This window comes from Neurospora tetraspora (genome assembly GCF_033439725.1).
Source record: "Neurospora tetraspora strain CBS 560.94 chromosome Unknown B0H65scaffold_4, whole genome shotgun sequence".
Classification (NCBI taxonomy): Eukaryota; Fungi; Ascomycota; class Sordariomycetes; order Sordariales; family Sordariaceae; genus Neurospora; species Neurospora tetraspora.
The window spans coordinates 1,711,399-1,736,785 of NW_026944386.1; the positions used below are offsets into that span (position 1 = coordinate 1,711,399).

Sequence of the window (25,387 nt, forward strand, 5' to 3'; positions counted from 1 at the left end):
ACCACCATTTGAACACAGTTACGTTTAAACTTCCCCTCGACTCTCATCATCCCAACCATCATGCGTATGTCTGAACCATTCATTGTGTCTTATAGCCGTGTATTTTATCCACCACCCTTTTATCTTTTGTCCTTCCAAACTCTCCTTTTCAAGAACGATGAGTTATAGTTTGGTTACAACAAAGGCTTTATACTTGTTATGTCTTCTTCTCTAATCTTCATTCAATGACCGTTGCACAAACCACCTCCCTGCATGCACTCATTTGTTTATTTATTTGAACCCCATCCTTCCACCAATCCATCCATCCGCCGTCTTGACAGATATCAAGCAAACCAAACCAAACCAAACCGAACTTGAACCAGTTCATACCAAGAATCCGCAACTCAGAGCCAAATATGTAAGCGCCCAGGCCCCGCCCCACCCTCCTACTAGGGACGAGGACACACGCCTTTCCGCTTCTTTCTCTCCTTCAGATATGATTCTGGGTCGAGCGTGTTTCGCTTTTGGTACACGCGCTTCATGATGTTTCCTCCTTATTTTCCTGCATATGTTGGCTTATATCAAACGCTTTATTCCTTTACTGGCTCTCCCCCGTCAGCTTTCGCCTCTCTTTATCCTCTTCTTGTTCGTGCCTCTCGTAAGGTCATATCAGACCACTGATGGAAGATGCCCATCCCATTGCAAGTGCGACGATGTCTAATCGCTGGACTCTAATCCAGAGGAACGACATAATCTGTTCCATTATCTGGTGAGCGAAGGAGACTACCCACGGAGAACCGGACGACTTACCACATTTCCTACATTTCCTACCACGCATACAGTTGATATAGCACGAATTACAAATCAGTTTACGGTCGATTTTTTGCCAAGCGTAGTGACCTATCCGACGTAAACTCATTAGCAATTGGCGTTAAGATTGGTAAATGGATAATACTCACCACACGTCGCACACCTCGTTGAGACCTGTATCGAACCCTCAGCCTCTTGAGATCCTGCCGCAGACGACTAGCCAGCCCTTCTAGGATCTCCCTGACCCGGTCCGGGACCATGCCCCTGCTGGTCATACTGGTGCTGAGGTCGTAATTGTCTAGCCATCATGCCGCCTTGGTGGTGTTGCGGAGCATATTGTTGATGAGATGCCTGAACCGGGTTGCGCATGTCGTGCTGCATCGGTTGCTGCTGAACATGCTGCTGGTGCTGGGGCATCTGATGCTGCTGAGGATGGCCTTGGACCTGAATGTGCTGTGGGTGGGCGGCATTTGCGGGGACGCCATGCTGCTGTTGAGCTTGGAACTGTGCCGCATGCTGCTCCCGCTGCTGAGCGGCTACCTCTCTAGGATCACGACCAAGTTCTCGCGGATCCCTACCCATGACTCGATGATCGCGACCTAGATCTCTAGAGCCCATCTCCCGTAACTGCGCGTCGCGTATCTGAGCATCCCTAATTTGCTCTGGGTAGCCTAGCGAGGAGGAGGGTGGCGGACCCATACCATCAAATCCGGCACTGACAGGCCCCGGCGTATAGCTTCTAGCCTGGGACATCTGCTGCATCCTGAGATCTGCAGGGGCTTCTCCTCGGCCAGGAACTTGTCCAGGGGGTCCGCCAGGGCCACCCTGCCCAGGACCAGGGGTATTGACGTATCTCACGTATGGCTGGCCCTGTGGCGGAACGGGCTCACCTCTCCGTAGGTTTTGGCGATCCCGAGGATCAGGCATCGGTGGGAATTGGCTCCTCCCATCGAGCGAGCGATGATGCTGATGCGACACTACATTGCCCGTGGGGCTTTGCGCTTCATGAGCCGAATATACTGCCTGGCCACGTGGAGTAGGTTCTCTCAATCCGAGGGAATGAGACTGCTGAGTAGGTGTGGCCTGCCACGAGTGTTGCTGCTGAGACATTGCACTGCCCATCTGTGGGGGTTTAGCCTGAACGTTGGGACCGTGTTGTGCGGCCCAAGCTGTTTGAGACGGCACAGAAGCCTGGCTAGACTTGGATGGTGTTGGATGCGACGGCGGCCAGCCTAGTTGTTGCTGCTGCTGTTGTTGTTGTTGTTGTTGCTGCTGCTGTCGCTGCTGCAGACTTGGAACAGCGGCCTGCCCCTGTTGGGTCGATGACCATTCCTCCCGAGCCGACTGAGCTTCGCGTCGGCCCGAGAGCGACGACGGATGGGCTGCGTATTGCGGCGTAGGCGAAGCAGCATGAGCCTGTGAAGTGGCATAGGCCTGATATTGCTGTTGACTTGAATATGCCATTTGGGGCTGCTGTAAATGCTGCTGCGAGTGTTGCTGAGGATGTTGCGCTGACTGAGAGTAGCGATGCACCTGATGAGACACAGGAGAGTTTGACGCGCCCGGCTGGTGCTGTGGTTGATACTGATGTCGTGAGTAGAACTCTCTGTTGTCACCAGCTGCTGAAACTTGTTGTTCCATGCCTGAGCCCATACTCGACCTGGCGACGTTCATATGCTGGGGCTGTGGCGACTGAGCATGATAAGGCTTCAATGATGGAATAGCAGCCTGAGCGGCCGAAGGGGGGTTGCGCGCGTACGGATACCCAGAGGCTTCGGTGTCCCTGCGCTGCGATGCCGATGCAGTAGTGGTCGGCGGCTGGGGAGAACGAGCAGACATCTGCTGAGGCGGCGGAGTTGACGTTGACGCCGCTCCAGGTATGGATGCAACATCGTTGACCCGTTTAGGGGCCGGGGCAGGCGCAGGAGGGTTATCATCGTTGAGTATGGAGAAGATACTGCTGACCTTCTTTGGCTCAGGCGGATGAGACATAGCGGGCGGAGCTTGAGGTGGAGGAACAGGTTGAGCGGCGGACGTGTTCGCAGGGTATTGTTCCTGCATCGAGGTCGGCACAGGGCGCTGCGTGCTCGGTACGGGCGGTCTCTCCATCGCCGGGCTAAGCTGCGGAGGTGTGCGCTGGGAGGGCATAGACTCGCTGAGCAGGTTGCGGACAGGTTGAACTTGGACAGGCGGTGTGTAAGACTGCGAAGCGGGGGGTGCCATGGTCCTTGGGGGATCCTGCCGTCCCATGGGCGCCGCTTCCGCCCTAGGCTGCATGGAGCGCTGCGGAGGCAGGAAGTTCTGGAATGGATCTCCATGGTGCAATGGCTGCTCTGGCTCCTGCTTGAAGCGCATGGCCGGGCGCTCCATCGGTCGCGGTTGCTCTCTTGGCTGGAGCGGCTCCATCCTGATCTGCCGTTCCCGACCTTCGCGAATTTCACGAACTTCGCGCACCTCATGTTGCTGGGACAGCAGGGGCATTGGGCGGTTGGCATCAGATATCCATCCTGCCGAACGGGGCATGGCCTCGCTTGCGGACGGCATGGACGAAGAGGGAACGGGAGCTGTCTTTTGGGAGATGCGGACCGACTGATGCGGTGTTTGAGCCGGAGCTTGCGATACCGGGATGGGCTCGCCTTCTCTCTCCGCGAATGCGAAGGCGGCGGTCGGCTGCCGAAGTGGACGAGGCACCGGAGACATAGTCTGTGTGACCGCTGGTCCGGGTCCGCTCGGTGTCTGCGGCGACGGTGCCGGAGTTGCTGCGGCAGCTGCCGATGCTGCCACTGGTGCCGAAGGTAGAGGCGCCGGCATTACTGTGGGCGATCGTTGCACAAGCGCATGTGTTACGGGTGACGCTTGGATCGGAGTTACCTGGAAACGGCTAAAAGGCTGGTTGGCCGGCGCTGCTTCTGATTTGGCGGGTTGAGGCTCCTCGGCTTCCGCAGCAGCCAACGGCCGATGTCCTGACGAGGAAGGAACATCGTACCGCTTCCTTGGTCCTGCAGAGGGAGTGGGCGGAGGAGGTCGCCTCTCTCCTCTCTGTTTCTTGAGATCGGCCTCGGTAGCAATCTGTTCCCATTCCTGCTTGCCCTCTTTCTTTTGCCTCAAATAGTAATTCCTCACCTAAACACGTGTTAGTCAGTTGTTCCTATCCTTTGGGCCAAACATCCGCACAGGCGACGGGAAGTACTTACCATGACTTGAGTTTTGGTTCCCATGTGGTTGGCAATTGCACTCCAGTCGGTGCCAAAGGAGCGTAAAAGATTGGGGAAGTCATTCGATTCCGAAACGCTCCAGTAACTGGATGCTTGTTGTGGAGTGCGAATGCGCTCAGGCCCGGATGGCTGTCCAATCTCGAAGGTGGGGAGAGAAGCCGGCGGCGCGGGAGGCTCTGGACGCAGGGAAGGGGGAGCCATGACCTCGGAAATGGTTGTTGAGGCCAGTGTAGGCGGTGCTCTTTCGGGACTGGCAAGGGGTGTTTGTTGAGCGGGCGCCAGTGGTGGTTGCATGCTTCCAGGGGGTACATCGAACATGGGATTCTGAACACGGGCGCCCAGTTCCGCCGGGGTCTTGGGAGGCATCCATTCAGGGTTTTGTACTCTTGTGGAATTCGACCGAGACCTGGCATTCGTCCCCTTACCCGAAGCCGCTGGAGGTGTCGGCGCGATAGCTTGAGCGGGCTTCGGGACCTTTGGCTCTTTGTCTGCCTTGGGTTGGCGAGCTCTGCGGCCACCTTTCTTGACCCCCTCGGGTTTCTCAGCACCGCTGTCGTTCTTTGGTTCCGTGGTAGTACCTGCTCTCCTGCGGCCGGGAGTAGCAGAAGGAGTAGCACCGTCGGAGTCAGCATTAGGCGTGGCCTCATGGCCCCAGGAAGGAGCAGCAGCGCGGCGCGGCTGCTGACGGCGACCGTTGCTGTTCTCCCCGTTCTCCTGGTTTTCCTCTGTCGCCTCATTCTCTGGATTCCCCAGTTCTGACACCAAGGCGTTATACTTTTGCTTCCCACGTCCCTTCTTCCGCCTTCGTGGCTGCTTCCTAAGCCTCTCCTTCAGATTCAGCTCCCTCTTCTTTGCATAATAGTACTGAATGACGGAGTGGAAGTCGCGGTTCGGTAGTTCGTGGGCGATCTTGCCCCATTGCTTGGGATACTCGAGGTATGCCTTTTCGAACTTCTCCGCCTCTTCCGCAGTGAAGTTGACATGGTATGGAACCGCCTGCCAGGTCTCCACGAGCTTGTCCAAGGGCAGCAAGCCCGCTGTATCGACAAAGAGTTGATGATCCTTTTCTTCGTCTGTCCAAATCATCTCGGGAATCACGGCCTCCTTATCGGTCCGATATTTTTCCCGTTGAGCTCTTTCCTCTCGCTCTTTCTTCTCCTGTGCTTCTCGAATCGACTCTTGGATCGCATACTCGACGTCGAGTTCGGTTGAAAAGCGACTAGTTGTTCTCCTTCCTCCCTCCTTACCGTGATGATCAGACCCCGAGTTACCCTTACCTCCCGAGGCCTTATCTTTATCCGACTGCGAGAATTGATTTCTGCTCTTGACGGCGGTGGGGTCATCTGAAAGAGTGAACCGAAGGTAGGCATCGTAGTTCTTGCGGTATACCTGCTTTGCTTCCTGTTGTTCCTTCGCCGTCTCCTCGGCCCTATCCCGGATGTTGCCCATGAAGAACGCTCCAAACCCGGGACTTTGCTCTGAGAGCTTGCGAACCTTGCTGCTTTGATACCACGGCTTAACATTGAATACTGGCAGTTCATCAGTGGGTGGTGTGGTGGATAGTTCTCTGATGTTCTCAACGCTGCCATAAACGCTAACATCTTCCTCGGTCCTCTCCTCGCTGTCCTCGTCCATGCGTGATGGACTGGTACCGTCAAAAGTGGGCTGGTCAAACGGCTGAGGAAATCGCGAAACGCCCTCTCCATCACCGCTCACATCGCGTAAGGGCACGGACTTGCGAATGGGTTGTAGGGCATCCCGTGCCTCGTCATCGACATCAACCATATCGACATCTTGGTCGATGAGCTTGTGCTCTTCGACGGTTGGCAAAGGAGGTAGTCCTGATCCACCTGTGTCCAATTCCTCCATCTTAGGTTGAGGCTCAGGGCGGTGGAACGACGTCTCCTCATCTTCCTCGACGGTCGGGATTGCTGAAAGTTCCCGATCCGTGGGAGCCTGCTCATGAGTTTCCGCTTCCTGTTCTACCTCCGCCTCCGCCTCCGCCTCCGGTTCCGGCTCCGGCTCCGTCACAGACTCTGGTTCCGGTTCTGTCAGTGGCTGAAGTGGCTGCGCCTGCGCCTGCGCCTGCGGTTGAGGTTGACGTTGACGTTGACGTGGCGGGCTTTGCTCCGGTTCTGGCAGCTTCTCTGGCAGCAACTGTGGTGCCTTTTCCTTTTTGGGCTCAGGAACCGGCTTTGGCTCAGGCTCAGGCTCAGGCTCCGAGACATGGGGCGGCTCATGTTCATCCTGTTTCTGTGCTGGTTTCTGTGCTGGTTTCTCTACCGGTTCCTCAACCTGTTCAGCGGGTTGCTCCTGAACAACCATAGGCACAGCCTCTTGCACAGGTGGACGCTTCGGCTTCGCGTCAGACAGTGACTGTTGCTGAGGTTTAGGTTCTGGTGACGGTTCCTTCTGTTTGTGGGCTTTTGGTACTGGTCGAGGGAACGAGTATCCTTCTGGGACGCCACCAATCATGTCTACGAGAGGAACATTGTCACTGACCACCTTGGCCACGGCATCGTGAACAGCGCATGCATACTGCCTGGCAATCTGGATGGGGACACCCGCTGTGCTATCCTTGAGTTTCTTGAGCTCGGTTTCCTGCTTTGTGATTTCAGCCTCGAAATAGTCATCCATGTCTTCGTCATCATCGGACTCGGTGCCAGGAAGTGAGGTCTGTTGAGTAGGCAGCTGGAGCCGAGTAGTTGAGGGGATCGCGAGAACACTACGCTTCCGCTTGACCGGCACCCTAGACTCGGGAATCCTACTCTTGTCCGCGTCCTCTCGCTGTCGCAATGGTGCCATATTTGCGGGCCTTTCATCGCGACGTTCAACGTCCAGATCTCTGAAGGATCGCTGGGGTCCCCCGAAAGAGTCCATCCTCATATCTCTGTTATCAAAAGATGCTCTGGTATCCCTGTCCACTGAGGCCCTTGCAGATTGCGTGCCCCTCTCGGGCCTGATTGGCGTGTCATTTGCTCCCGTAAGCAGCGAGCTACGGGACTGTCCGTCTGCTGCCACAAGGTGCGATTCAGATTTGGCATCGGGACTACGAGGTCTCCTCTCTGTCTCGCCATGGTGGTCAGAATGTGAAGATTCAGGCCGATGTCCACCAAACGGCCTTCCATGTTGCGACTGCGACACAAAGCTCTGAGACCTGGCAGACTTTGGCGATTCGGGGATCTTCTTGCCGAGAGTCGGGTTGATCCATTGCTTACTGGACCGCTGTGCTCTCGGGCCGACCGGTATGGAAGGGCTTCCTTCGGGCAAAAGCGGCTTGGAGGGACCGGTTGGAGGCCCCCTCTCGATATTGGCGGGAGGGAGGCCGGTGGCTGGAGGTCTGTCCTGCCTTTCTTCGGTGATGAGAGCCCTGGGACCGGTCGGCGGTGCCTTACCCGTGACGGACTGGATCTCAGCCGATGAAGGCTGACGGCTAGGAACGGATCCAAAAGCGGGAGCGGACGGGGCAAGCGGGGGCGGGGAAACATCCTTGGTTGTCGTCGGGACCGGCTCGTGCGAAACGCGATCCAGCTTTTGTCGGGGCGGTGGTTCACGATTGTCTCTTTCCCTGGGGTCACGATCATCGCGCATGTCCCTGACCGTGTCCATATATCGAGCAGGAGGTTCTCTGCGGTCCCGGTCGTCCATGAGATCCCTCTGGGGCCCCCAACGACCCTCCTGAGAACGACTGCGAGGCTGCCAGTTACGGTGATCCCTGTGGTCATCGTAGAATATGCCTCTTCCACGGCCGCCTCTATCCCAGTCGCCGCCTCTTCCTCTACCGCCGCGGTTTCCGCCACGTGAGTTATATCCGCCGCGAAATCCGCCACGATCTGGTATGCCGCGATCTAGCATACCGCGATCCTGTATGCCACGGTCTGGTATGCCGCGATCTGGAATGGGTGCGAAAGGGGGGTCGGATGATGATGAGCCTGCCGATAAAGGCCCGGCATCCCTAGAACCCCTCCTGGCGCGCTCGGCGTCAACATTCAGCGGCAAGTCTCGAGGATCTCTAAAGTCCCGTCCTATGTCACGGCCCATATCCCTTCCCATATCACGACCGGGTGGAGATCGAGGCCTTCCCTGGGGTGAGAGCCTCCGACCCCTCGGAACAAAGGCATCCCGATCTCGATTAGGGTGCCATTCTCGGTCGCGTTCGCGGCTTCGGTCGTCTCTGAAAGGGGGGCGGTCTCGGAAGTCGGGCGGTTCACGATCTCGTCCACGGTCTCTGCTGTCGTCCCGCCATGCTCGGCCGCCTCGTCCGCCGCCTCTACCTCGCCCACCGCGGAAGTCTCCAGCAAAGCCACCGCCGCGCGGTCCACTCGGTGGATCCAGGAGTAGGGCCTTGGGGCCGCGGGGTGGTTCTCGACCGGCGAAGGAATCACGTCCCTGGAAGCCACCGCGCGAGTCGGCCATGGACTGGCGTCGGCGGTCACCGTCGAAGTGCTGGGAGTTGAGCGGGCCGCGGTCTCCCTGGTCCCCCCGGTCTCTGTAAGGGGGTGGAGGCGAGCGGTCCCGGGGCGAGCGGGAGCGGCGATCGCCGTCGTATCTACTGCCGTTGTACCTTGACCTGTAGGAATCATAGTGGTGAGCAACAGGGTGGGGAGGAGGGTAGTGCTGGCTGTTGTGGTAGGAGGGGGTACGGTTGTGTTGGCCACGGTGAAGAGGAGGAGGAGGCGGCAGTGGAGAGGAAGAGGGAGAGGATGCGGCTAGATGGCGAGGGTGTGGGTGTGGGACATGGTCATGGCGGTGATGGTTGTCTTGGTGGTGATGGAAATAGGGCATTGGCGCGGCGGTTGTTGGGCACGATGAGTTGGCGTTTGAAGCCGCCTTGTCGGCTTTTTCTTTCTTCGCAGCTTAGGTCGGGCTGATGCGTTACGGAGGAGGGACGCGTGCTTTTGCTGCGGGCGTATATGGTAGTTTAATAATGAAGACACATACATTTGCAATGAGGGCCTGCGCCCTTGAGTATGGATTAGACGGCTCGGCGCAGCATCCGGGGGCCCACACAATGCTGTTGATGGTCTATACTGAATATCTCCTTTGTGGTGTTGTTGTTGTTGTTGTTGTCGTCGATGACAATATGGTGTGTGATGCTGTCGGTGAGGTGTTGTGATGTTGTTGTTGAGTTGCCGACACGGAGCGAGGTCACGGGCCTAGAGTGATGTGACGTGGGGACGGGGTGGCGCTGGTCGACGAAAGATGTTGAAGATGGGATGTTTAGTTCCACCTGCAGGGCAGTTACCTCGTCGGTCCAGGGCTCCAGGGCTCCAGGCGAATACCGTCGGAAACAAGACGTTGAAGTGGATGGAATGAATGGACGTGGAAGTAACCGAACTCAAGTGCGGCTGAGGCTGAATAATGGAACTACCAAGTAGAACACCAAAGCAGTAAGGTACCTCAGGAAACGGCAAACGCGTGTCACCCGGTCGTACTCGTCAGGATCCGTTCTTGGATGTCTTGTCTTCAAGTTGTCCCTGCCTGGTTTCTTAAGAAAAAGTCAATGCACGTCCCGCGCTTGTGCTTGGTGGATTCGTCTGTCGGTTTTAGAAAGAAGCTCAATGGAACAATGTCGGCCGAGAGATCGGAAACCCTCGAAACCTGGAAGTGATGACTATGGAAGGCCTGTCCTCTGTAGGGCCCTCTGCAAAGGGCAACTTGCTAGAGTCCCCGTCGGCGAGCGGACTAGCGGACACTCCAGCGGAGACGGAGGGGGGTTCTTTCCAGCTTCACGTTACACCGGTGGAGCCCTGGAGAGCGAGGCTGCGAGGTTACGGTAACGTGGTAAGGTACTGTAAGGAACTCTGGGAACGCACGCGGATACCGGCCTAGATTCTGGATGCCCCTGGGATTCCGGGGTTCTCGATACGGTAAGGCAGGAGTAAAGGTAAGTACCTAGGTACACAGCTCTTGTGACTTTCGATGAAAGGGATCGATGACTGGAGGACGGTCAACGGAATGGCATTGGCACAGTCCGGGAAAGGGCTGGATTGAAGGACGGGAGATCAAGATTGGATGGAGAAGGGAAATGGGTGGATCTCGAATTTCTCCCGTTTCTGTTTTCAACACTTGCTGAATCTTGAAAGGAGTCCGTGCAGCCACTGCAAGAAAAGATGGAGAGAATTGGCAGGATTCCTGCACTGCGTGACATTTCCCCCTTTGCTTGTGCCTTTGGCATTCAATCGTGCCCAAGATGCCTTGCCGCCGCCAAGTCCAGTGTTGGCACCGTTCCCGTCCCCCATCCCTCATCCCTCATCCCCCGTCAAATGTCACTCACTGCCACTTCACAGAATACGTACCGGTACGTACCCTCGAACTGTCGGGTGGTCGGCGGACCGCGCTAGACCTGATTCGCTCCAGCAATGTGGTCTCAGAACGTGCAGCCGTGGCCCGTGCAGCCATTTCACCAAAAATGCAGAATGCACAATTGCGGATCCCCATGTCTCAGCCTCTGATTGGCGGTCCCAGAATGTCAGTGCTGCGCCCGGGCTTGCCAAGACATCTTTTTGGTTTTTGGTCTTGTCTTTCCGGCATTCGCATGAGCCATTTCCACTTGGCTTTGAATGGTCCGAGCTTCTTCAAAAAAGCGTTGAATCATCTCCACATCGAAATCCGACCGAATCAGGCATGGTCTGTGACCCCCCGGCCAGAACTGCTTTCTTTATTTTCAAGGTCAACATCCAGTCTAGGGACCCAGTCTTCGTTTGGCCGTCTACGACCCCGGCGAGCCCGGATTCCGATGCTAAGAAGTGCGATTTGATCGATATATCATGATGGGCGTTGAGTAGCTTGAAGGACAAAACCGAGATGACTCGATTCTTGACGCTATCCGAACCGACATCTTGCCTTTCGTACCGGTACTCAAAGTTCGCCCCGCCGTTGGAGCGCGCTGCCGGGCTGCAGACACTTGCGCCCAATCAGCGATCAGGTTCAACATGTGACATGTTCAACTTCCACACACTTTTGACATGTCTTTCCCAGGCCACGGCAGAACGCACAATGCCCATGAAAGCTTGTTCAATGTACAATATGTTCCATGTAAAAATCTTAGTTATAGAGTGCAAGCATGAAGTTGGGAGCATTGCGTGAACATGAGGCATCAAGCAGCTGCAAAGGCAAGGTACAGGTCGCTCTAAAGCATCACTCCCTCCAGCAACAGTCAACACCCAAAATATTCGAGAAGCAAATGATTTAGGCTTTTGCAAATAACAAACATCAAAAAGAGCAAAAGTAGCCAAAACGTTGCTCACGTAGTAAACACAAGGCGTAGAAAGAACTACAACTGTCACTGGGGTTATACCTGCGTTCCTGTACGTATCTAGAACGGCCAACCTTGCCGGGGCCATCTCCCTAGCTAGCTGCTCCACATCAGATCTCGACCGGTCGACCCAGCATCCCGTTTTGGGAACTTTTAGAGTTTAGGTACCTGAGACGAAAATAAAACAACCATATGACACACCTCACTTAGACACACGCATATCTCACTCACATCAACAAACCTTCATCCACTCTCATCTTAACCAACTCTTTCTCAACACAAAAGGACTCACAGACAACAATAAAAATGGCGGACAACCAGATCCCAAGTTCCGTCGCCGATGCAGTCCTCGTCAAATCCATCGAGATGCCCGAGGGCTCTCAAAAAGTCGAGGAGCTCGACTTCAACAAGTTCAAGGGCCGGCCCATCACCGCCGACGACCTTTTGCAGGGGATGAAGCACATGGGCTTTCAAGCGTCATCCATGTGTGAGGCCGTGAGGATTATCAACGACATGGTACATACATACGCCCTGGATCCCCAGAACATCTATACCCTTTTAAACAAAAAAAAAAAAATCACTAACACCCACACCCTCTCACAGCGCGCCTACCGCGACCCGGACACCTCGGAAAAAACAACCATCTTCCTCGGCTACACCTCCAACCTGATCTCCTCCGGCCTCCGCGGCACCCTGCGCTACCTGGTCCAACACAAGCACGTCTCGGCCATCGTGACCACGGCGGGCGGCATCGAAGAGGACTTCATCAAGTGCCTGGGGGACACGTACATGTCGTCCTTCTCCGCCCCGGGAGCCGACTTACGGTCCAAGGGACTCAACCGTATCGGCAACCTGGTCGTGCCCAACTCGAATTACTGCGCCTTTGAAGACTGGGTGGTTCCTATTCTTGACAAGATGCTTGAGGAGCAGGAAGCCAGCAAGGGGACTGAAAACGAAATAAACTGGACGCCCAGCAAGGTAATTCATCGTCTTGGAAAAGAAATTAACGATGAGCGATCGGTCTATTACTGGGCGTGGAAGAATGACATCCCCGTGTTCTGCCCGGCGCTGACGGATGGCAGTTTGGGGGATATGCTGTACTTCCACACTTTCAAGGCTTCTCCCCGCCAGTTGAAGATTGATATCGTCGAAGACATCCGGAAGATCAACACGATTGCGGTGCGGGCGAAGAGGGCGGGTATGATCATTTTGGGCGGGGGGATTGTCAAGCATCATATTGCGAACGCGTGTCTCATGCGGAACGGGGCGGAGAGCGCCGTGTATATCAATACGGCGCAGGAGTTTGACGGATCCGATGCGGGCGCGAGACCGGATGAGGCGGTTAGTTGGGGCAAGATCAAGGTCGGTGCTGATGCGGTCAAGGTGTATATGGAGGCTACGGCGGCGTTTCCGTTTATTGTGGCGAATAGTTTTGCGAGGGAGGATGGGTTGTAGTAGGTAGTTTTTTGACTACCACGATGGATGAGGAGAGGGTTGGGATGTGAGGTGAGGTAAAAAGGATAAGGAAAAAAAGGGAAAAGGGGAAGGGAATTCAAAAAGTCAATTGTTTCTGTTTTCGTCAAACTCTCGTTGCGCTGTCTACCGGCTATCCGTTATATGTGCTTTTGGTGGTTTGGGCCAGAGTCAACCTCTTTCTTGCGAGTCCTTGTCCCTCGTCCGCATAATTTCTCCCTCTTTCACGACACCAACAGACGATATGAGAACCAGGAATCGGCAATGCCATTTACATCCTCCCTTATAGTTCCCCACTTCAGTTCACACAGGGCTCTTGTTAAAGAGACTTGAAGGTTTTGCTTGGTAGTCCAAGAGCTGCTTCAGCCCGTGGTGTTCATAACAATCCTCCACCGCTACCATCACCGGCCAGTCGTACCAATTGTAAAGGAGTTGCGTTGTTATTCTTTCCCGGTTTGACGAGGCCTCTCCCGGAGAACCCAAATTCGTTTAGCTCTGCAACACTTACCAGCCTTCCTTCAGCCACAGGAGTTGCTCGTCGCTTCGGGAGCTCTTCAACGTCGATCTCCCCAGAAAGATTGAGCGGATGTACAATGTCATCTCAGCAGAGCAAACTTTCGCACCTCAACGTTCAAACCACCCAACTCCGATTCCATTACCAAACTATACATACAATACATACACTTCATAACCGATATATACATCATAACCCTCATCGTGCCTTGTTTCACGTCATAGGAGCCTCAGCATCATCCACATCCTCCTTCCTCTCCCTCTTCCTCGCACCCAACACCGCCTTGCCCACCACACTATCATTCGCCTTCCCAATCTCCCTCGTAATCCAATCCCCGATATCCGCCACCCGATCCAGATCCACGCCCGTATCCATCCCCAGACTCTCCATGAAATACACCACATTCTCTGTCGCCACGTTCCCCGTCGCCCCGGGACTGTACGGACACCCGCCCAGCCCGCCCACACTGCTATCAAACGTCCGGATCCCGTGCTCCAGCGCCACCGCCGTGTTGACCAGCGCCTGCCCGTAGGTATCGTGGAAATGCATCGCCAGGTCCTCGTTGCGGATTCCCGCCGACGACAGGCAGTCCAGCAGCACCTTGGTGCGGGGGGCGGTGCCCATGCCCGTGGTGTCGCCGAGGGAAATCTCGTCCGCGCCCATTTCTAGCAAGGTTGTGGCGATGGTGGCGACGCGGTGGGGGTCGACGTCGTAGCCTTCAAAGGGGCAGCCGAGGACGACGGAGATGTAAGCGCGCACGCGCAGGTTGGCGGATTTCGCTTGCTGGATGACGTCCTTGAAGCGTTGCAGGGAAGTGTCGATGGAGCAGTTGAGGTTCTTCTGGGAGAAGGACTCGGTGGCGGCGGCGAAGACGGCGATTTCGAGGGCCGGCTTGCCGCCTTCTTGGGCGGATTTACCCGAGCGAGCGGTTTCCGTCTCGAAGGCTTTGGGGTATTGAGCGAGGAGGGAGAGGGCGGAGTCGAGACCTTTAGTGTTGGGGGCCAGGAAGGAGAAGGTTAGGGGGACTGGGGAGGGCGGAGGGGTCTTGAGGAGGTGTTCGAGGATCTCGGAGGAGTTGGCCATCTGCGTGAGGTGATTGTTAGTCGCGAGAATGCACCACACACATGTGGAAAGGGGAAGTAAACAAACTACTGACCTGCGGCACCCACTTGGGCGAGACAAAAGCGCCGGCCTCGATGGCTTGGAGTCCCGTCTTTGCTAGCCTCTCGATCAACTCGATCTTGGTCGCCAGCGGTACCAATTTTTTTTCATTCTGCAGTCCATCACGAGGGCCAACTTCCACAATCTTCACGCGGTTATCGAACTTAGGTTGAGTTGACTCGGACGGCCGTTGGTCGCTGGCAGTCGCATAGCTTCTGTTGATTGTGGTTCGGGCACCTTGAAGGCCAGCACGGAGGTGGCCCGAGTGCCGAAGCAGACGTCGGGGGAGGACTTGAAGGGAACCGAATCTCGACATGTTTGCAACCATCAAACAAGATCAATTGTAGAATAAGAAGGACCAAGGACAAAACTATCGTACAAACATAAAAGTGAATTGGAATGGATTGACGGAACAGTCGAAGTTGACGGAGCACAAACGGTGTCAGTTCTCCAATCGCCAAGTGACGTCGCATAGCATCGGGATTCCATTGGATCCCCCTGCTTTCCCCGCATCAGCTTACTGTTGTATGAGTTAGCGCATTGTTACGGCGCCATCTCATGTGACTTGGCGTTGCCGGTCGTACTGCAGGGGAAATCATTTGCCGGGCCGCTCCGCGACAACGGCATCTCCATCGCATATACGCAGTACAGATTGAAACGAGTTAAAGCAGTCTGAGGTTGAGATGGGTATGGACAAGAACACTTTTGATTTGTACAAGAAACAAGAAACAAGAAACAAGAAACACGCCCAACAGAGTCTATCTACCGGTATCACAAAAAAGACAAATCCCTTTTAATAACTTTTAGCATTAATCACATTTTCCCTTTCCCACAATCGTAAAGCCGCCTATTGCGTGAGGTCCGACTCCTGAACGTTCTCAGAAACACCGTTTCCTACCGTGTTCTTTCCGGAGTTGATGGTCTGCTTGAGGGGAGGAAGCAGGCTCTTGGCGGTATGCCTGGCCTGCTGCGCCAACACAGCATCCATGATCACCAAAGCAGCCATGGCCTCAACGATAGGCACAGCGCGAGGCACCACGCTGGGGTCGTGTCTGCCCTTGGCGGCGAGAATACCCTCCGAAGTACCGTCGTAAGTAGCAGTAGTCTGCTCCTGACCGATGGTGGCAGCAGGCTTGAAACCGACTCTGAAGTAGATGGGCGCACCGTTGCTAATACCACCCTGGATACCACCAGAGAAGTTGGTCTTGGTGGTGAGCTTGGGGCGGGGAATGCCATTGCGAGCAGCGCCGCTGGCAGCCACGCTAGGGGGGATCTCGGTGTTCTCGGCAGAGACGAAGGGGTCGTTGTGAATCGAGCCGGGAACCTCGCAGCCTCCGAAACCGGAACCGACCTCGAAGCCCTTGGTCGCGGGAATGCTGAGCATGGCGTGCGCCAGCATGGCCTCAAGCTTGTCGAAAGCAGGCTCGCCCAAGCCGCTGGGAACGTTGCGAATGACGCAGGTGACGGTGCCGCCAATACTGTCGTGGTTATCCCTGAACTTGGTGATCAAATCCTCCATGCGCTTGTTGGCCTCGGCATCGGGGCAACGGACGGGCAGGTAGCTGTCGACGGTCTCGCGGGTGATGGAGTTGACGAGCTTGAGGAACTCGGGGTTGGTGCTCGGGCTGGGGTGTTCGGCCGTGGGAGGGAAGAGGTGCTCGGAACCGACCGAGGAAACAAAGGCGACAATCTCGACACCGTAGGCAAGCGTAAGGTACTTTTCGGCGATGGCACCAGCAGCGACGCGGCCAATGGTCTCACGGGCGGAGGAGCGGCCGCCACCCGAGGAGGCCTTGACACCGTATTTCTCGAGGTAGGTCCAGTCGGCGTGGGAAGGGCGGGGGTACATGTCCATAGTCTGGTTACCGTAATCTGGACAGTAGCGACAAGCGTGTTAGCGACAAGCAGAACAAAGAGGATTGTGGTGTAGACTCACCCTTGGGGCGCTGGTCCTCGTTCATGACCAGCATGCCGATTGGTGTTCCAAGAGTGACGCCGAACTCAGTGCCGGACTGGATGATGACTCTGTCCTTCTCGTTTCTCGGGGTGGTAATGGCGCTCTGTCCGGGACGTCTACGGGTCATCTGGGGCTGGATATCGTCCTCGGTGAGCTCCATGCCGGGAGGGACGCCATCGACAATGCAGCCGACCGACTTGCAGTGCGACTCGCCATAGCTGTTGGGTTGTTAACGTTTGATGCCAATTGGCGTTGCAGTGCGTTTGCAGACATACGTCGTGACACGGAAATACTGGCCAAAGGTAGACATGGTTGCGGTGGTTTGATATGGTTCGGAGAGGATGCGGAGGGAAGAAGTTCAAGTTGTCTTGTAAGCTACGAATGAAAGAAGGCGTGATGGTGGCCCTGGTGGTGACTCAGACAGGGATCTTTGTTGATCGTCACAAAAAAAATAAAAAAAATGGAAGTCTAGGCCAGCACTCTACACAAACGCTAGAGTTTTGGTGTTTTGATGATGTACACGATATGCAACAGCCTTAAATACAAAAGATCAATGCAGAGAGTCAAAGGTTAAGTCTTCTTCCGGAAGCGAGAGTCAGACAATGCGAATCTGTCCAAGGAGGAAAAAGAGATGCCCCTCGCACCCCGTCATCGGCCTCCCGCAAGGTCCCTGGCTGCGCTAAGGATCCAGATCGGAGCACGGGCCACACATTGTGTCTTTAGTCGCCGACACGGAGGGTTTTGGTGTCTTCATCCGGAACTGCCAGGGTTAGCAAGGGTTGGGTAAGGCGAAAGCTGATAAAGCTGAAGCTAGAGGTCTACAGGGGACGTCAACGCCGTTTGACATGTACCTACAGTGGATCAGAAGTCATCCGGGGATGCCTTGATCACTTCCTAATCAGAATTATCCAGTCCTCTCATCGTCGTCTTGTCAGTATGGCAACTTCTTTCTGTCTTCAACACCCTGAGGCCGGCTCTCGCGGAGTGGGATGAGTGAGACTGACGCAAGTCAGTAGACATCAAGACAACTCCAAGATGGCCGCCTTGCTCTTGCGCAGCGCAAACGGAGGCATTCGTTGCTTGACAAAGGGTCCGGCCTTCATCACCACTACCACAACTGCTACCTCGTCCAGTTTTGGGTTCGGCCTTCTCACCAAACTCCGCCGTTCTTACAGCACAACCATCAGTCAGGATCTCTTGAACAAGAAGGTCCAGGTCTATCAATCCACCTCCAAGGACCCATACCTGAACCTCTCTATCGAACATCACCTTCTCCAACATTCACACCCAGACTCCTACGTCCTCTTTCTCTACATCAATGACCCTTGCGTCGTCATCGGTCGTAACCAAAACCCATGGCTTGAAGTCAACTTGCCCGCCTTGCAAGAAGCAGAGGACATCAAACTGGTCCGTCGCCGTTCCGGTGGTGGCACCGTCTTTCATGACCATGGGAATGTGAACTGGAGCGTCATCTGCCCACCTGCTGTCTTCGACCGAGACAGGCATGCCGAGATGGTTGTCCGCGCGCTCAAGGATCTGGGAGTCACCACCGCCAAGGTCAACGAGCGTCACGACATCGTTATTGCCGGTGACGGAAGGGGCAACGGAAAGGATCTCTTCAAGGTCTCTGGGTCTGCCTACAAGCTTACCAGGTTGAGGTCACTTCACCATGGGACATGTTTGCTCAACTCCCCACGGTTGAAGAACATTGGCAAGTTCCTGAGAAGTCCCGGTGAGCCGTACATCAAGGCCAGGGGTGTGGAGAGCGTGAGATCGCCAATTCGGAATGTTGATATCAACACGGACGAGTTTACCAAGGGCGTTGTGGACGAGTTCCTCGCCATGTACCAAGAACAGTTTGGTGAAGACGTAAAAGTAGAACGTGTTGGGGAGGAAGTGAAGGATATGGGCAATATCCGCAAGGGTATGGACGAGTTGACGGTAAGCAAAATATGTTCATTCTTGGTGACTTGTACTTATACTCGATAGTCTATTCCCTGGATATACGGCCAAACACCCCAGTTCACCTTTTCTTCACGCCCAACCGAAGATGATCCAAGAGAACGTCCAGCTCTTGACCTTGACGTACAGTCAGATGTAAGTCTTTTTCTTCATCTTCTCCGCATTCTGCTCGAGCGGTCTCGAAAACACTCCTCGTTGCGATCAAGCTGCTAACACATCATCAGTTCAACATCGAGTTCACCCTCCGCCATGGTGAGGTTCAGACCGCCAACGTTTCTGGCCTCAAATACGAAGGTCCTGCTATGGACGAGGACCTCTATGACGGAATGGCCAGCCAGGCCCTGGCTAAGGGCTCGGATGACGAAAGTCCACTAAAACTGTACGAGATCCAGGACTGGGTGACAGTCCTCAAGTCGGCTACCGCCGGGCAGGCATTCAAGGTGTCTGATTCCTCGCTAAACAGCATTTCTGAGTGGCTGAACAAGGTGTTTCCTGGAAATCACTTCCGATGACCTTGCAGTCAAAGCAAGGAGAGTAACGGATATTGCTGTGTTGGATAGAAACCCACCGTATCCATAGCTGTGCGATATGCCGTAGTTGCACCAAGGCGTATCTAGTCGGCGATTTGTACAATAGACATGCACGTATTACCAGTGGTCTTGTGGTCTTGTAGTCCCGTGTAGGTATCGAACATGACGCTTAAGGGTTAGGGTTATACATGACATTGAAGCTCCAACGGACCCTTGCAGGCAGTCGTCACTGGCCCACGCTGTACCACCCGATTAGGTACCTCTGAGGCTCCTCTAACAGCTTCCCCCACCACCGTTCCTGCGACAACCTCAACAACAGTTTACCGAATGAAAATGCGACCATGGCGTTGACGTGGAGGTCGTTTGACTTCTTTGATGCTACCAAGATCAAGATCGCCGACGACGAAACGCGCGCCCTCTTCGAGAGCAATCACATCTCCAGCGTCTGCTCCGGCTCCGATAGCCTCTTCCTCGGCACCTACGATGGCCACGTTCACATTGTTGGTCTCAGCTGGAAGATAGTCCGGAGCTTCAAGGCATACGAGACGGGGCCCATTACCCATATGCGCCAGGTCGAGGGCACAAGTTTGCTAGTCACCGTTGCTGTACGTTTGTTGCGACTTACCCTCCAAGGAAACATGCCGGGCTGACATATGTTCCTTGTGAGTAGGAGGAACCAAGCACTAGCGACTCCATCAACCAACCTATACTCAAGGTCTGGGCCCTCGACAAACCGGTCAAGAAGACAGGCATTCCGACATGCCTAAGCACCGTTGCTATCAACAATGGCAAGAAGCCGTTCCCGATATCCGCCTTTACCGCGACCGAAGACCTGTCCCAGCTAGCTGTCGGCTTTGCGAACGGCGCCGTCACTGTTATCCGAGGCGACTTGATCCACGATCTGGGCACGAAGCAGCGCATAATCTACGAGTCGGATGAGCCCATCACGGGCGTCGAACTGCGCGTTGACGCGAACATCACGACCTTGTTCATCGCTACTACATCGAGGATACTGAAGCTGGCAATTTCGGGCAAGGGTCATGGCCAGCCGCCCCGGACGGTCGAGGACTCTGGCTGTGGTGTGGGATGCATGTCGGTCGACAAGGAGACCGGAGATATCGTGGTTGGCCGGGACGATGCGATATACTATTACACGCTAGACGGAAGAGGGCCACCCATCGCATACGAAGGGCCCAAGAAGTTGGTCTCGGTGTACCAGGACTACATCGCTCTTGTCTCTCCGCCCACTAATACTGGGGAGTCGGACACTATGCGACGGCGGTTCTGGGGTGCCACAGCCGACAGCATCTTCACATTTACGCTCATACATCCGGATATCAGGATCATTGCCCACAGCGAATCTGTTCTGTCGGATGTCAAGCACATCGTTCAGATATGGGGTGACTTGTTTACCATTACGCAGGAAGGACAGGTAGGTTTTTACTGGTGTCCCTGTTATTGACTAAGACTGACACATCAAAGGTATTCCGCTATCACGAGAAATCACTACAGCAGAGACTCGACATGCTCTACCAACGAAACCTCTATACCCTTGCCGTTGAGCTGGCTCAGAAATCCGGCATGGACGCACATCAGCAATGTATTATCTTCCGAAAATACGGCGACTACCTTTACCAGAAGGGAAACTACGACGAGGCTATGACCCAGTACATCAAGGCCATTGATACCACCGAGCCGTCTCAAGTGATCAGAAAGTTCCTGGACACACAGAGGATACACAACCTCATCGAGTATCTTGAGGAGCTTCATGAGCGTGGCAAAGCGACGTCGGATCATACCACGTTGTTGCTGAACTGCTATGCCAAGCTCAAGGACGTGGACAAGCTGGAGAAGTTCATCAAGTCCCCCGGAGACCTCAAGTTCGATCTGGACACGGCCATCTCCATGTGCAGGCAAGGAGGCTACTATGATCAAGCTGCATATCTCGCCAAGAAGCATGGCGAGAACGATCTTGTTGTTGACATCCTTATTGAGGATTCCAAGGCCTTTGACGATGCGCTTGACTTTATTTGGCATTTGGATCCCGACACGGTAAGCATATCTGATACAGTCCTAGGAAACTATGGTGATGTGAAAGCTGACACGACATAGGCCTACTCTTGTCTCATGAAGTACGCCCGCGTGCTCATCGAGCATTGCTCGATGGACGCAACTCGCCTCTTCGTCGATTATTATACCAGCAAATATAAACCAAGGGTTGACCCTCCTGTTGCGGCCAACGACGCTCCTGTCACGAACAACGGAGGAGGCTTTGTAACCGGAGCTGCAAACGCTGTCCAGAACCTCAGCAACCTCCTGCCACTACCATACATGAACCCATTAGCTGTAGCATCAAACAGCCAGGCGGCAGCCAAGCCAACCGTCAGCGATGCCGAGGTGGTCAAGCCAGAAGAACCGGCAACACCCAAATATACACCTCCCCGTCCTCGAACGGCCTTCTCTTCCTTCATCGACCACCCGGACGAGTTCATCATCTTCCTGGAAGCCCTTCTCAAAGAAGGCACCAACTCCTTGTCAGAAGCCGACAAGATTGACATCCACACCACCCTCTTCGAGATGTACCTCCACAAAGCCAACGAGAAGCCGGGTGACGACCAACACCGGGAAGAATGGGAATCCAAAGCCAAGTCCCTCATCATCTCTTCCCCCTCCAAAGACACTGCCACTACAGCACCACCACCCACAACCCCCGGCGGGGCCCTCCCCAAAATCGAAAACTCCAACGTCCTCCTCCTCTCCCACCTCGCCTCCTTCCGCACCGGCACCGTCCTAATGCAAGAACAATCCAACCTCCTCTTCGACATCTTCCGCTCCTACACCTCGGCGCGGGACACCAAAGGCGCCATCCGCGCCCTCCGCAAATACGGGCCCTCGGAGCCCCAACTCTACCCCCTCGCCCTCTCCTACCTGACCTCCTCGCCCACCATCCTCTCCGAAGCCGGCGAAGCCGAGCTCTCTGCCATCCTGGAAAAGATCGACCGCGACGGTCTCATGGCTCCGCTGCAAGTAGTCCAGACGCTGAGCAAGCACGGGGTGGCGACGATGGGGATGTTGAAACCGTACTTGCAGGGGCGGATAGAGAGGGAGAGAAAGGAGATTAGGGAGAATAGAAGGGATGTCGAAGCCTTCCGGAAGGAGACGGAGCAGAGAAGGCAGGAACTGGAGGAGTTGGAGACCAAGCCGCAGGTTTTTCAGGCGACGAGGTGCGGGGTTTGTGGAGGGGGACTGGAGAGGGAGTTGCCGGTTGTGCACTTTTTGTGTAGACATAGTTTCCATGGGAGGTGTTTGAGGGGGGTTGCGGGGGTTAATGTTGAACACGTTAGGGGAGGTGGTGGCAGAGAGGCAGAGGCATCAGCAGAGGGAGGTGAGTGCCCGTTATGTGCTAAAGATAATGCGACGATTAGGGCGTTGAAGAAGAGTCAGGAGGAGAATGCGGAGAGGCATGAGTTGTTTAGGGATGATTTGGAGAGGAGCGAGGATCGGTTTAAGACGGTTGCGCAGTGGTTTGGGAGGGGGGTGATGAGTGTGCCGAATGTTGAGTGAGGGGGGGGTGAGTGAGCGAGTGAGTGAGCGAGTGAGTGGACGTAAGGGGGTGGATGGGGTTATGAACAACAACAGGTTTATGATGATGAATTGGTTTTATTTAACAAGTCTAGTACGTAGCCCAGAGCATGAAGGAGTTTTGGTTAGGTTTCAATGAATTAAGTCATTTGCCAACATGGTTCAAGAGGTTGTTGTACCCCTTTTCTTTCAACTAACTAAACCGATATCATTTGCGGTACCTGATTCTTCGTTTTTACAAAGTGTTAAGTAATATCGCACAACAATCTTGTCTCATTCATATCTCTATATATCAGTCCCGAAGAAGCAGTGTACTTTCTTTCTCACATCCTCGACGCTTTTGGTCTTCAACCACACAACCTTACAGTATAACACTAGTCCGTCCGTCTCTTGATCCTTCCCTTAACCCGATTATTTCAGCCTGCCTACTTGTAAACCATTTCTCTCTCTCTTCTCTACCTATATATACCTCAAACTTTTTCTCGGCTCCGACAACTCTCATCATCAACCCCTATCACCTCCTCCCCTCACTAAAGTCATCCATCTTAACCATCTTCCTCCCCCCTCCCCCTTTCCCAACAACACCCATCTCCCCCCTAGAATTCCCCCTCTTCTGTTCACACCTCAAAACCTCAAAACCTACTTACACTAGTCTTCCAGAACTACTAACCATCTCCCAAACCCCCACCGCCCTCTCCAAACCCCCCACGACCCCCTCAAAAACCGCCCAAACCGCATCCCTCCCCCCTCCAACGGGCACCCACCTCGCCTTCCGGCCCGTCTTCTGATAATACTCTCTAATCTCCCTCTTGCGCTTCTCCATGATCTCCTGTCTGCGCTTCTCCGCTTCCTCAGCTAGCGCCTCGATTCTCTGGCGTGAGCGGACGAGACAGTCGGCTAGGTAGGCTAGTTCTTGTTGCTTTTCTTCTGGACTGTTGTTGTCTGTAGACGAAGAAGTGGAGTTAAAGACAGTCCAGAATTGTTTGAGAAACTCGGCCGTCGTCGCGCAGGTTAGCGTAGCGCGGTGAGCGAGGTCGGTCGGCAACGACATCGGTCGTTCCTCCGAGGCATTGGTGTTGTGGGAGCCACCGTGCGTGGTGGTGGTTAGATGCGACCGAGCGGATTTCATGGCCTCGAGGATTTGGGTTTGGGCGAATCTTAGCGCAGCGCGGGAGCCGACGTGTTGGGGTTTGGGGTTTTTGGAGTCGAGAGTGCTCTCGTCTTCAGAGTCGGGGTCGACCCCGATGGACCGGTGCAGATCTATCCCGCCGCGTCCGTCCGAGTCGAGAGTGTCCATGTCCGCTTGCACTTCGAACAAGACGTCCGAGGGAACTTGGGCGGCGTACAGGCGCGCGTCGGCGGCTCCTTGGTCGGTGAGTGACGGCTGGTTGCCCGTGAAGAAGGTGGAGGTGTCCTTGACGGAGAGCCGGATGAGCTGCGCCTCGGCGTCGCCGCGGAGGTCTTGCAGGGCGAGTTGCTTGGACAGAGCGTCGGCGATGCCGTCTTTGGAGTAGGAGGCGGCGGACGGGTCGACGTCTGTGGGGGCGACGTTGGCCATAATTTTCTCGGAGAGCGAGTTGAGCGTTTTGATGATGGGGATGTTGGCGCGCGGACGCATCTCAACGTCTTTGAGGTTGCCACTCCTAAAGCCGCCTTGGTTCTCTTCGTTTCCTTCGATGTTGATGATGGGGGGTACGCTTGTGGCGGTGATCTTGGCTGGGACGGTTATGGTGTTGTCGGCTTCGAGATACTTATCGAAGAGGGGGTCGGTGTTGTCGTTGTCCGTGATGCGCTCGCCGCGGAGCTTCTTGGACAGACGACTGAGGAAGAAGCGAGACCAGAACTCAGACTCTGTGAGCTTGGGGACGTTCTCGTTGTAGATCCGCTTGACCAGTGGGTGTTGTTGGAAGATGAGCTGGACTTGTTCATGGTTGATGTTCAACTTGAGCTCGCCATTCTCGGTTCGTGGCTTGATCGTCGATAAGACGTTATATGAGCCCTTCTTTTGGTTCAACTCGATGGCATAGGCACGCAGCAGGCTGATGCGAGTGGCCCAGAACTGATTGTTGAAGGAGGCATCCGATAAAGAATCTGGCTTGGACGACCTTGCGTCGTTATATATCTGAGCCAACGCCTTGTCCTTCTTCATGAGGGACTGCTGAAGTTCTACATCGGCCTTTAGCATGTCGTCTTCGAACCAGCGGAACGGCAAATGCTTCGAGTTCACGGCACTGGCCATGGCCATGGCAGCAGAGGCGCCGGCGCCGTTAGGGCCAGCCTTGGCCGGCTTGGGTAGAGAAGGGTCATCGCCACGTAGCTCAGCAATGATCTGAGAGAGAATATCCTTGATGGCATCGGCCTCATTCCTGGCCTCGGTGGGATGTGTGAACTGAAAGGGATAGGCAGCCGGCTCAGCGCCGGGGGCCTTGGGCTTCTCGACGACTCTTAAGACGACCTTGGGATTAGTCTTGGGGGTCTGTTGGAGGTTTGTGATGTTGGATACGGAAAGTGAGATGACGGGTGGGCCAGTGCCCGGTAAGGGGCTCCATATCAGGGCTGTCTTGTCTTTTGTTAATGTGATGATGCCTTCTCTCTTTTTGAAAGAGGCCCGCCCCCGGGGAATCTCAATCGAGGCCATGTTGGCTAGTTGTGGAGGTACGGACCGACAGTCCTCCCTATCCGCCCTTGGGATATTTCCCAGTTCCCAGTTCTTTATCTTGTCTTTTGTATGAGTCCCGTGTCTTATAAAGATGGATCAGCCTCGCGATCTTCCTTGACAAGGATGTATTAATGCGATATGTTACAGCGTGCTCGTGTACTACGCCTTACTGATATCGAAGAGAGAGAGTCGTCAAGGTATTCAGACAGACGATGGACGTGGTGATGCAGTGTAGTAATGCCAAGCAAATCCAATCCAGGTCCCGTCAGTCTTGAATCCGGGGTGAG

The 25,387-nt window shown here is 54.9% G+C and overlaps 7 protein-coding genes across 7 annotated transcripts; 3 read left to right on the forward strand and 4 right to left on the reverse strand.

Moving 5' to 3' along the window:
* Window positions 1–1,005: 1,005 nt before the first annotated feature.
* Window positions 1,006–8,789, reverse strand: B0H65DRAFT_425940 (uncharacterized protein; the record flags this gene model as incomplete). The annotated part of the gene is made up of 2 exons (XM_062824606.1): window positions 1,006–3,912; window positions 3,984–8,789. The coding sequence occupies 2 exons, from the start codon at window positions 8,787–8,789 to the stop codon at window positions 1,006–1,008; spliced, it is 7,713 nt and encodes a 2,570-aa protein (XP_062681551.1).
* A 2,561-nt stretch (window positions 8,790–11,350) lies between these two features.
* Window positions 11,351–13,121, forward strand: B0H65DRAFT_493427 (Deoxyhypusine synthase). The gene is made up of 2 exons (XM_062827764.1): window positions 11,351–11,778; window positions 11,866–13,121. Exons 1-2 carry the CDS (start codon window positions 11,569–11,571, stop codon window positions 12,715–12,717), a joined length of 1,062 nt encoding a protein of 353 aa, XP_062681552.1. The 5' UTR covers window positions 11,351–11,568; the 3' UTR covers window positions 12,718–13,121.
* B0H65DRAFT_493432 (uncharacterized protein) lies at window positions 13,110–14,864 on the reverse strand. Its single transcript, XM_062827765.1, has 2 exons — window positions 14,406–14,864; window positions 13,110–14,332 (listed from the first exon to the last, which is right to left on the reverse strand). The coding sequence occupies exons 1-2, from the start codon at window positions 14,736–14,738 to the stop codon at window positions 13,463–13,465; spliced, it is 1,203 nt and encodes a 400-aa protein (XP_062681553.1). The 5' UTR covers window positions 14,739–14,864; the 3' UTR covers window positions 13,110–13,462.
* A 201-nt stretch (window positions 14,865–15,065) lies between these two features.
* Window positions 15,066–17,039, reverse strand: B0H65DRAFT_465025 (chorismate synthase/flavin reductase, NADPH-dependent). Its single transcript, XM_062826783.1, has 3 exons — window positions 16,643–17,039; window positions 16,347–16,585; window positions 15,066–16,282 (listed from the first exon to the last, which is right to left on the reverse strand). The coding sequence occupies exons 1-3, from the start codon at window positions 16,675–16,677 to the stop codon at window positions 15,258–15,260; spliced, it is 1,299 nt and encodes a 432-aa protein (XP_062681554.1). The 5' UTR covers window positions 16,678–17,039; the 3' UTR covers window positions 15,066–15,257.
* On the forward strand, window positions 17,040–19,042 carry B0H65DRAFT_465029 (uncharacterized protein). The gene is made up of 4 exons (XM_062826784.1): window positions 17,040–17,297; window positions 17,384–18,308; window positions 18,357–18,464; window positions 18,554–19,042. The coding sequence occupies exons 2-4, from the start codon at window positions 17,403–17,405 to the stop codon at window positions 18,839–18,841; spliced, it is 1,302 nt and encodes a 433-aa protein (XP_062681555.1). The 5' UTR covers window positions 17,040–17,297; window positions 17,384–17,402; the 3' UTR covers window positions 18,842–19,042.
* A 65-nt stretch (window positions 19,043–19,107) lies between these two features.
* Window positions 19,108–22,602, forward strand: B0H65DRAFT_493439 (uncharacterized protein). Its single transcript, XM_062827766.1, has 4 exons — window positions 19,108–19,464; window positions 19,530–20,291; window positions 20,342–20,911; window positions 20,972–22,602. The coding sequence occupies exons 1-4, from the start codon at window positions 19,201–19,203 to the stop codon at window positions 22,421–22,423; spliced, it is 3,048 nt and encodes a 1,015-aa protein (XP_062681556.1). The 5' UTR covers window positions 19,108–19,200; the 3' UTR covers window positions 22,424–22,602.
* Window positions 22,603–22,620: 18 nt separating this feature from the next.
* B0H65DRAFT_190269 (uncharacterized protein) lies at window positions 22,621–25,257 on the reverse strand. Its single transcript, XM_062821631.1, has 2 exons — window positions 23,236–25,257; window positions 22,621–22,842 (listed from the first exon to the last, which is right to left on the reverse strand). The coding sequence occupies exons 1-2, from the start codon at window positions 25,077–25,079 to the stop codon at window positions 22,803–22,805; spliced, it is 1,884 nt and encodes a 627-aa protein (XP_062681557.1). The 5' UTR covers window positions 25,080–25,257; the 3' UTR covers window positions 22,621–22,802.
* Window positions 25,258–25,387: the final 130 nt, after the last annotated feature.